Genomic DNA, 11,118 nt, shown 5'->3' with positions numbered 1-11,118 from the left:
ATATTCAAATAAATTGTAACACTGAAGAGATTGACAGGCAAGTGCATTAATTTGTTTATATATATATATATATATGGATCGATTTTATTCTTAGTACGAGGGCAGTAAAACCTGATCGATGTTTATCTGGGTAACGGATATCTGAGTGCTGACTAATTAAAAAGCTGCATCCAGGTCCTAATCTGATTTATACCCTGCCAGGAGTTTTCAACAAAGTTGAATTAGTTTCAATCCCATCGCTCACTGAATATCCTTGTCAATTCACTGCAAACACAACCAAGCAGCTTTTCAGACAATAATAAAATGAAAGACCTGAAAGACCTGGTAGATGAGGTTGGAAAGACTTGAGGCTGCAGTACAGTACAGTGCAGTCCAACACTCCTTGCTCCAGACACGCTAATGGAAGGGAACTATCAGGAGTTGTAACACTGCTGAAACCTTGATGGTGTGACACATGGAATAGCTGCTACAGAGTAGAAAGGGGGGGGGGGGGGAAGAGGTAAAAAAATAAAAGGGGAAAAAATGCTTTAAGCCTTGCTTTTTTGCTGCTTTTTACATGCATGTCAATCTTTTGGTTTGTGACACCGGAGTGATCCCCATTGCAGGCAAGACACAGGAAGCACCAGAAGAATACTGTCACCCTCGTCCAGCCAGTGAGCGAGTAACTGAGGGATTCACACAACCTTCCACGACAACGTGGTCCCGACGTCCTCAGTGAACACATTTCTTTATATAAATAATGATAAATCGTACCTTTGACACAGAACCCAGTCACGCTCACACACACACACACACACACACACACACAGAGTGCAGAGCTGCCGAGACTAAGCTGCCCTCTCGGACAACAACATATCACTCCCAACACAAAGGAGATTGGCAAAATCAATAAAGATTTCAAACGTGTGTTACATTTGCATTGAAAGCAATAAACAAATATCTTGTTTACTGACAGTAAGGTATTTTCAGTGATGAGTCTGGCTGTCCTGGGAATCGATCCAGACTACATGGTACCAGAGCCGGAGAACAGCTACAGAATTCAGAAGGAAACGCTTTGGGATTTCAATAGAAAAGCAACAACACTCTACCCAGCAACTTACTCTGGCATCTCTGCTTGGTCTTAAATACTAAGAGTCACATTTTCATTATTAAGTGTTCACTCTCATCCAACAGCCCCCTACAAGGCGTCCATTTCACCAGCAGGTCCATTTCACAAGGTTAAACAAGGTCCTTGTGTGAAGAGTAGGAATGTGGTCTAGTGGCACTTGTCCAAAGTTTCAAAGAAATTATTATTTTAAATGATTAAGAGACAAAAAAAAAAAAAAAAAAGACAAACAAAAAGAACAAAGTCTAAAATCAAAAAGATGATTCTTCCCCACTGTGTCGGTCCTTTTCCTGCAGATGGTGTTGTGCGGGTGTGTCCGTTGGAGCTGTATGATTCCATGCAGAGGGACCCCCTTTCACAAACAGATCCTAAACCGCAGTGGACGAGGGGTCCCCTACTGGAGCAGAAAACGCATGGTCAGTTAGCCAGCTTCAAAACACACGGGCAGAGCTAGCCAGCTTCAAAACACACGGGCAGAGCTAGCCAGCTTCAAAACACACGGGCAGAGCTAGCCAGCTTCAAAACACACGGGCAGAGCTAGCCAGCTTCAAAACACACGGGCAGAGCTAGCCAGCTTCAAAACACACGGGCAGAGCTAGCCAGCTTCAAAACACACGGGCAGAGCTAGCCAGCTTCAAACACATGGGCAGAGCTAGCCAGCTTCAAAACACATGGGCAGAGCTTGCCAGCTTCAAAACACATGGGCAGAGCTTGCCAGCTTCAAAACACATGGGCAGAGCTTGCCAGCTTCAAAACACATGGGCAGAGCTAGCCAGCTTCAAACACATGGGCAGAGCTAGCCAGCTTCAAAACACATGGGCAGAGCTAGCCAGCTTCAAAACACCATGATCCCTCCCACCCTAAAGCTTTCCTGCTGGAAAAGAGAGACAGACACCCTTTCCGGCAGGACCTCTCTGGAACTACACCCTACACATGTGCATTCCGTTAGTACCATTATGTAACAGTAATAAATCATTTAAATATTAGGGCACAGAGTGCAGGGGGGAGCTCATGGTCCCACTACGTTTACTGCAACCCCTGCTGCAGCCTGACTCCATGCCTGCGTCTCTGCTGCCCCCTGCAGTCCACTCCCTGCACTGCTAATTCAGAGGTTAGTTCAGGGTTCTGGAATAGATTTCGGTTTAAAACATTTAAATTACAGCACAAGTAGACTGCAGGAGGCAGCAGTGGTGGCATGTTTATCACAGAACACTGCATCGCTCTGACAATGCCTATGCTGCTGAAAGCTGCAATACTGTGCCTGCCTCCAAGAGTGAAACAGCACTTTTTATCTTATTTCCTAGCAACTCTCCCAGATAAATACAACACCTACAGACCTGAGGATTGGCAGAACTTCAGTTGCATATGCAACAGCCGGAGGGAGAGCTGGCAGTTAAGGGTCATTTGATTGAATTAAATGAGCGCTTTGGATGCATTCAGAGCTATCCCTGCTGCAGTTTGAAGGTACAGTGACTGTGTAGAAGACTACAATGACAGGCCTCTCCCATCCCCCCTGAAACGAGGGGGTTGAGCATGACGTCTGCCATGTTTCTACTGACATACTGGAGTCCTGGGCTTGGCCTGGGAATCATCTCACAAGGACAGTGACTGACAGCAGAAGAACTGAGAAAAACAGGTTCATTGTTTTCTGGTTGGTAACTGACCCAATACTGGTTTATATAAAAAATAATAAAAAAAAAAAACATTGCCCAGGTTTACAACAACTAGATTCCCAGACATCAGCCAGTGAGCTGTAGAACAATCCAGTAAGACAGGACTTCACACTCTCTGCTGGAGACCAGCATGAACAGCTGGAGACCAGCACAGCTCCCAGCTCTGGGTGCTGGAGTTTCCTGCACTCTCCCCCCCAAGGCGCTGAGAATTCGGATCTGTTTAGCATTTCTTGGCTGTGCAGGGAAGGAGGCAGGCAGGCAGGCAGGCAGGCTGCACTGAAGCACATGGAAAGGTGTTGCGTTGTGTCTCAGAAGGTCTCAGAGTCTGAATCATTCTCTTCCGCTTGGCTGTTCCTGCTCTGGGGAGGGGGGGGCTCGCTGGAGCAGCCGTGACTCCGGCAAGCGTGAGGGTCCCGCGCATCACGGGCCCCCCTCCCCGACCGGCCAGCCTTCAACAGAGGGGGTCCCGAGCTGCAAGGGGAGCACAAAGGCATCATGGTAGCCAGAATGAGGGCCAGGCAGTCAGCCACGTCTTTGTTAGGAGCACAAGCCAAGGCTGGGGTGTGACCTGGGGGGGCACAAAGCATGAAGACAAGAGAAAAGCATTCCGTTAGTACGGGGGGGGGGGGGGGGGGGGGGGGGGGGGGGGGGGGGGGGGACACATGCAAACAGGACGAGACAGAGATGGGGCAGACAGAGACAGACTGTGGCTGGAACAGCAGAGTCTCCAATCAGCACATAGGTTTCTGAATGCTGTTTTCTCAAGACAGACGCAGACAGAAAGAACAGACACACAGACATGTAGACTGCGACGGGTTGGGACACTGTCATGAGTCATGCGCGCGAGTGCAGTTACACAGCCAGCCTGCAGCAGGCACAGGCAGAGGGGTCCAGCACGACAAGGAGAGAGAACTCTTCAGATTCCACAGTTCAGAAATGTCAGGGCCTTTAAGACACAACGGGGCTGCAAAACAACGAAACCACTGCTGTGGAAAAAGGTGTCAGAGAGTGTGTGTGTGTGTGCATGTGTGTGTCAGTGTACGGGTGTCAGTGTCTGTGTCAGTGTGTGTATGTGTGTCAGTGTGTGAGTGTACGGGTGTCAGTGTCTGTGTCAGTGTGTGTATGTGTGTGAGTGTGTGAGTGTACGGGTGTCAGTGTGTGTGTGTGTGAGTGTGCGGGTGTGTGTGTCAGTGTGTGAGTGTACGGGTGTCAGTGTGTGTGTGTGTGAGAGTGTGTGGGTGTCAGTGTCTGTGTCAGTGTGTGGGTGAGTGTGCGGGTGTGTGCGTCAGTGTGTGAGTGTACGGGTGTCAGTGTCTGTGTCAGTGTACGGGTGTCAGTGTGTGTGTGTGTGTCAGTGTGTGGGTGTCAGTGTCTGTGTCAGTGTGCGGGTGTCAGTGTGTGGGTGTGTGTGTGTGTTTGTGTGCGTGTGTCAGTGTCAGTGTGCTTGTCACACACAGTCCGTGGTGTCAGTCGTCTGCACGCCCACAGTCACAGCACACAGTGCGCACCACGTGTGTCACGGTATGTCAGTGTGTGTCGGGGTAGTCAGTGCACACAACACAGTTGTGCAGTGTAGTGGGCTGTGTCAGTGCGCACACAGGTGTGCGTACACGTAAAGCATCTCGTGTGTGGGCTTTGTGGTGTGTGACACAGCACGGTGTGGTGTCCGACACCACACACCCACGACACAGTGTGCGTGTGTCACAGTGTGTGCACATACACACACACCTCACCCACCCCCAGGCTGTCAGTGTCAGTGTGTGTGTCAGTGTGTGTATGTGCGTGTGTGTGTGTGTCTGTGTGTCAGTGTGCGGGTGTCAGTGTGTAGGTGTTCGGGTGTATTTGCGTCTATCAGTAGTACGTGTCTGTACAGTAGGTGTCTGTGTGTCTGTGTCTACAGTAGGTGTGTGTAGATGTTTGTGTGTACAGTAGGTGTCTGTGTAGATGTTTGTGTGTACAGTAGGTGTCTGTATGTGTGTCTGTCTGTACACAGTAGGTGACATACCGTTCTCATCGAGTGCCTGTACGCTCGCCCCTCGAGAGAGGAGCAGCTGGACAACCTGCTTCAGTCCGTTCCTGGCAGCGAGGTGGAGAGGACTGGAGACCAGGGAGAGAGGGAAGATTAGAACCACTCAGAGACCACGAAATTCAGGCACTCAGAGAGCCTCACCCCCTGCTTATCCAACCTTCTTGAGGACTGGGAACCTTGCCCTGTTCGCGAGCCTCTTGAAATCCCAAGCTGGATCCCAAGACAAACTGTGCAGTGAACAAGGATTCTTTAATCTTAATCTTTAGAGATTTAAAAACCTTTACAATGACAACAAAGTCACAATAAAACCTTGATTATCGGGCATCACCTCGGTAGTTAACTTCCTGACACTCTCCACTACCACACAGTAAGACCCTCGGACCGAGGGCCCACTGGTTACTGACCCATACAGACACAGAGTGCGACTGTATGGTGGGACCCCTGGGGACCCCCTTGTGAAAGACATGTTGACGAGAGCAGAGCTGGGACTCACGTCTGCAGGGCTGCATTGGTGGCATTGATGAGGTTCTGGTCCTCTATCTTGCCAAGAATCAACAAGGCACATTTCTCATGGCCCTGCAGACAAGAGAGAGAGAGAGAGAGAGAGAGAGAGAGAGAGAGAGAGAGAGAGAGAGAGAGAGAGAGAGAGATTTCACTTTACAAAATACATAGAAATTATCTCAAGCCGGCAGAAAGAGAAGGAGGTTTCTTGATGAAAGGGCATGAGAAGAAACTACACATCTAAAGAAATTATATTATTCTTAATATTCGCTGCACTAACTTTAGAAATGCGTGTATGAACAAAGACCTTGATCTAACTGTCAATGTTTATTCAACCTTCACTAGAAGTGTGTTTAAGACTTCTAGTGTAATATATTGTGTTATGAATCTTTTTTATAGAAGGCAGACACTTTTCTTATCTCTGTGACACTGCACGGCCCATTCAACAGAGCTTATTCATAAAATTTTCCCCATAGTAAAAGGATAGTAAAGTGTAATTGAGCATGCTGAATTCACATCAAAGTGTGATAGAGCTTGCTGAAATCACATGTACCAAGGTAAACTTTTATAAGGGCAGTACTTTTTTTTAATTTTTATTTTTTTTATTTAGTATTCGCAATACTAAATAAAGCTGCTATCTTCAGAGCTGCCCTGTGTTTGTTCTTCTACTTGGTGAGGACCAGAATCACCACCACCCCCCCGGTGGACACATACGTTACTGCAGGCCAGATGTAACACTGTGTTCTTGTTCTTGTCCCTCAGGCTCAGGTTCGCATTGGCACTCGTCACCAACACCTCTGGAAAACACCAGAGCAAAGGAACATTCAGAACATTCCCAATGAGAGTCTGAGACAGACTGACTGTCACACAATGAGACAAAGACATACAGACAGAAAGACAGCTCTAAGAGACAGTCACACGACAGAAAGACAGACACAGGGAGGGAGGGAAGCAGATGCGTGCGGTTCCTACCTACAGCCCCCGCCCGGCCGTGCTCAGCTGCCATCATGACAGCGCTCCTCCCTGATTGGTCGACGCCGTTGACAGGAGCACCATGGCTCAGGAGCAGCTGCACACAGTCCACGCTATCAGAGAAGGCAGCCGCGTGCAGGGAGGTCCTGGGGAGGAGAGGGGTGCGCAGCAGATCAAACACTGAGGCTAGACTCCCACTCACCCTGCTCCCAGGCTTTCAGAACGTCCCCTTATTTATTATTATATAAATGACCAGGAGTTTGAGCAACCCGGCCCCTGCTAAATCTAAATGAACTGATCGCACTTTTTGTCACAACGAAGCACGTAGCCTCACTAACAAGACTTATTTGTGTAGCTAGAAGAGAAGAGAAGAGTCATGTATTTAACGTCAAACTCCTGTCCTAATCAGTTTTAAAGTATGGTAATTGAAGGTAGTTCTGGACCCCAGGACTGGGTGCAGGACTAACGCTCGCAAAGATTCTCCAGCACAGGCTGGCAGTGCCTACGGTCTCATTTCAATCTGCAGCAGCAGGACAGCTGGAACTCTTTACAAGAGGAATATTACTGAATTAGTTTAGTTTCTGCTAACCTTTTAGTCACAGCTTCTGTTTGCTATGACTAACTGTGCTCTACAAGGGCAATGTTTTATTCTTATCGCTTCATTTATTGATGGTGTTCTTCCGTTTGTGATGAAAGTATTTTACATATGCATTCTGTTTTTAGAACATTTATTTTAATTCCATATTTTTTGGGACGGGTGCTCATTGTAAGTTGTTTTTGCTGCAGATGGAAACTTCTTGGTCACTCATGGCTGTAAATGAACTGTTTTTGTGCCTGTTTTAATAAAGGGATGGATGGATGGATTGATTAGCAGGCAGCGCTGCAGTAATGCAGAGCTCCTACCTGCCCTTGATGTCTCTGCACTCCACGATGCTGGAACCCAGCGTGTCCAGCAGGATCGAGGCACAGCTCTCGTGATTCTTTATCCTGCGGAGAGACCCCAGTCAGTGAGGTACAGACACAGTAGAGATAGCGCAGTACAGAGACATGCCAATCAGAAACAGTCAGAGATGGAGAGAAACTCACACAGCGCAGTGCAGCGGGGAGAAGGAGTTCCCCTCGAAGCTGCGACACGCTTTCTGTTCCAACAAGACCTCCACACAGTTCTCATGACCTGGAGAGAGAGCCGGGAAGAGGGGGTCAAACCTGTGAACCCCACCCAGAGGTTAAACTAGAAGAAACAGAGTGAAGCAGACAAGCGCTTTGTCTCACCGTTGTAGCAGGCCCAGTGCAGCAGCGTGTAACCCTGGCTGTCCCGCAGCGCAGGGTTCCCCTCGGAAAAGGTGTTTGGTAGGAAATCGCAGAGCCACGAGGCCTGGCCTCTCGCCGCAGCAAAGTGCAGAGCCGTGCGACCGCGACAGTCACCCAACAGGTATGAGGCCTCCTGCTCCAGCAGCAGCTGAACACAGTCCTCGTGACCAGTAAGGATCTGCAAAGTGAGAGAGAGAGAATGTGAAAGATAAAAGAGTACCCCCCATTGTGATACAGACACTAAAAGAGAACAAAGGCTAGGTGCCAATAAGAAGGCAGACAGACATACACTGACAGGCATACACAGACCACACTCACAGACTGCCAAACAGACCAAAACACAGACTGGCTCACCCCCAGATGCAGGGCAGTACAGCCCTGTGAATCCACTCGGTCCACCTTCGCCTCCTTGTCCAGCAGCAGCAGATCCACGGCGTCCATGTGACCATTCGCCACGGCGAGCATGAGGGGGGTCCTGAGAGATGGGGGTAGGTCACAGCACAGTGAGAGGGCTTTCCAATGCTTACCTCTGCTTTCACTGTGTGTACCACACTTTCATGCTTTATTACACTCTGCTACTTTTAAAAGGGCAGGACGGGACCTTACACACTTATTCAGGAACACCACTGTTTCATAGATAATGGTCAGTTTAGAAATACTAAACGAAACTAAATAAATTCAACGTTCAGAAGACTCCACATTAATATCATGAGGGATGCTGTCCACAGAATGGTGCAGACTAAGGGTGTAATTCTATCAACGGGTAACAGAAGAGAGAGACTCACTGTCCTCGGGAGTCCGTGATGTCCACAATGTCTGTACTCTCAGCGCCCTCTATCAGCAACTGCAGGCACAGCGTGTGTCCATTCATTGCTGAGGAGACAGAGGAAGACCGACCAAAGCTGAACACACAGTAATTTATAGACAACATTTTTTAATACGTAATTCCAAATGCATAATCAAGTAGAAGTGGCAGGTTATTGAGGAAATATTTACACCTGGCAGAAACAGGAGGCAAACAGCAAGTGTAACTGTTCCTGGGGACCCAGACAATGTCGGTCTGAGTATTTCATAGGTTTGGAACTACCTTGTTGGAAGAGAATGTGCTACTGTGTGTGCCTATGTGTCACAGTGCGTGCCAGTGTGTCACTATGTGTGGGTGTCTGTCTGTCACGGTGTGTGCCAGTGTGTCACTATGTGTGGGTGTGTCTGTCTGTCACGGTGTGTGCCAGTGTGTCACTATGTGTGGGTGTGTCTGTCTGTGTCACAGTGTGTGCCAGTGTGTCACTATGTGTGGGTGTCTGTCTGTCACAGTGTGTGCCAGTGTGTCACTATGTGTGGGTGTCTGTCTGTCACAGTGTGTGCCAGTGTGTCACTATGTGTGGGTGTCTGTCTGTCACAGTGTGTGCCAGTGTGTCACTATGTGTGGGTGTCTGTCTGTCACAGTGTGTGCCAGTGTGTCACTATGTGTGGGTGTGTCTGTCTGTGTCACAGTGTGTGCCAGTGTGTCACTATGTGTGGGTGTGTCTGTCTGTGTCACTGTGTGTGTCAGTGTGTCACTATGTGTGGGTGTGTCTGTCTGTCACAGTGTGTGCCAGTGTGTCACTATGTGTGGGTGTCTGTCTGTCACAGTGTGTGCCAGTGTGTCACTATGTGTGGGTGTGTCTGTCTGTGTCACAGTGTGTGCCAGTGTGTCACTATGTGTGGGTGTGTCTGTCTGTCACAGTGTGTGCCAGTGTGTCACTATGTGTGGGTGTCTGTCTGTCACAGTGTGTGCCAGTGTGTCACTATGTGTGTGCCAGTGTGTCACTATGTGTGGGTGTGTCTGTCTGTGTCACAGTGTGTGCCAGTGTGTCACTATGTGTGGGTGTGTCTGTCTGTGTCACAGTGTGTGCCAGTGTGTCACTATGTGTGGGTGTGTCTGTCTGTCACGGTGTGTGCCAGTGTGTCACTATGTGTGGGTGTCTGTCTGTCATGGTGTGTGCCAGTGTGTCACTATGTGTGGGTGTCTGTCTGTCACAGTGTGTGCCAGTGTGTCACTATGTGTGGGTGTGTCTGTCTGTGTCACAGTGTGTGCCAGTGTGTCACTATGTGTGGGTGTGTCTGTCTGTGTCACAGTGTGTGCCTGTGTCACTGCTTACCTGCCAGGTGCAGAGGTGTCCTTCCTCGGCTCTTCTCCCTCACGTTGACGGAGGCCCCCTGGCTCAGCAGAGCCTCCACACACTCGGCGTGTCCGCGTAGAGCAGCGAGAGACAGCGGCGTCCTGCCCCCCTCATCCACAGTGTCAAGATCCGACGCGGACTGCAGCAGCACATCGAGAGCCTGCGCGTGCCCGTGATACGCCTACGAGACACACGGGGGCAACACTGAGCACACGCACACCGTGACAACAACAGGAAAAGATTCACAAACGAGAAGGAGGCTGTTCGACCCAACAACGCTCGTCTCGTTCCTAGTACAGCAGACCTCCCAATCCATGCAGATTGGGAATCGGTGAAAATCCCGGATTAGCCAAAAATGAGTTTACTGCTTGGGAAATCCCTGAGCTATTAACTGAAAACTGCAACAATGCAAATAAAATACAACGGTCAAAATACATACTGTACACAATCAGCGCTGTTCAGAGGCAGAGAGAGCGCTGGTTTAAAAATTCACTGATCTCGCCTTTAATTGTCGTAACTGTTCTTCATATTCACACTGCTTGGGTTTGTCCACTCCTATTTTAAAGATTAAAGATTTTAAAGACCTCTCAAGAACCTCCAATTCTTTTTTGTTTCAGGCTAAATAGATTGAGGCTCCTCAACTTTCCCAGATCATCCCTTTAAGCCCTGGGATCACTCTGGTTCCCAGTACTGCACATCAGGACCAGCACGGAGATCAAGAGAGCACAGCAAAACTGCTTGGAACTTCTGCATAAGAAATCAAAACAACAAACCTACTGAAAACTTGATTTGAAGAGATCCAGAACTAGAACTTAGAAATACCGAAAGAAACCAAATAAAAGTTAAGCGACAAACATTCTGACAAGATGTCCTTTTCAATGTCTTGAATGCAGGAGTACTGCCCCCCAAAGTTACAGCAGCCAGGAGCCTGGTCTCTGTGTCAGCTGTGGGTGTCGTTTAACTATGAGGCTCTACTGTCCCTTGTGTTTATCTAGTTAGCAAGCATCTCAACCGCTATGCGAAAGAGCAGGCCTCATCTGCAGTACTAGTTACAGAGCCTTTAACCTCACCGACAGGGCAGAGAATCTGTAACCCTGCCGTCCACACACACTCACCGCTAGGTGCAGGGGGCTCCTCGCTCCACCTTGAGATCCTGAATCCTCTGGACTGCTGTGGGCCCGGTCCAGGAGCTGCAAGACAGCAGAGTGACGGGTTATTCCTGAAATCCAAATTACTGTAGACCCTCCTCAGAGTGAGCCCTGCCACGTCCCTTTACAGGCCTGTCCGAGAGAGAGAGGGGCCATGCGCTGCACTGACATGCACATGAGACATGGAGAGAGGTCTGAAGAGCCAGCAACCCCACCA

At 49.0% G+C, this 11,118-nt stretch overlaps 1 protein-coding gene across 6 annotated transcripts in view; it reads right to left on the bottom strand.

Moving 5' to 3' along the window:
- Positions 1-11,118, bottom strand: part of LOC121323186 (serine/threonine-protein phosphatase 6 regulatory ankyrin repeat subunit B-like) — a 31,000-nt gene continuing 19,882 nt past the window's right edge. For 4 of the 6 annotated variants that reach the window (XM_041264076.1, XM_041264078.1, XM_041264077.1 and 1 more), the window contains 12 exons: positions 10,869-10,943; positions 9,733-9,934; positions 8,377-8,464; positions 7,946-8,066; positions 7,553-7,769; positions 7,367-7,454; positions 7,184-7,267; positions 6,281-6,426; positions 6,023-6,105; positions 5,301-5,383; positions 4,784-4,875; positions 1-3,346 (listed from right to left, as the gene is read on the bottom strand). In XM_041264076.1, the coding sequence (XP_041120010.1) occupies positions 3,087-3,346; positions 4,784-4,875; positions 5,301-5,383; positions 6,023-6,105; positions 6,281-6,426; positions 7,184-7,267; positions 7,367-7,454; positions 7,553-7,769; positions 7,946-8,066; positions 8,377-8,464; positions 9,733-9,934; positions 10,869-10,943 (1,539 nt within the window). In that variant the 3' untranslated portion in view covers positions 1-3,086. The remainder of the gene's footprint in view (positions 3,347-4,783; positions 4,876-5,300; positions 5,384-6,022; positions 6,106-6,280; positions 6,427-7,183; positions 7,268-7,366; positions 7,455-7,552; positions 7,770-7,945; positions 8,067-8,376; positions 8,465-9,732; positions 9,935-10,868; positions 10,944-11,118) is intronic. The other 2 variants (XM_041264080.1, XM_041264081.1) reach the window with 2 other exon arrangements.

The sequence above is a fragment of the Polyodon spathula genome, chromosome 11 (genome assembly GCF_017654505.1).
Source record: "Polyodon spathula isolate WHYD16114869_AA chromosome 11, ASM1765450v1, whole genome shotgun sequence".
Taxonomy (NCBI): domain Eukaryota; kingdom Metazoa; phylum Chordata; class Actinopteri; order Acipenseriformes; family Polyodontidae; genus Polyodon; species Polyodon spathula.
The sequence above is the reverse complement of the archived record's forward strand: the minus strand, read 5'-3'. Positions and strand labels throughout refer to the sequence as shown.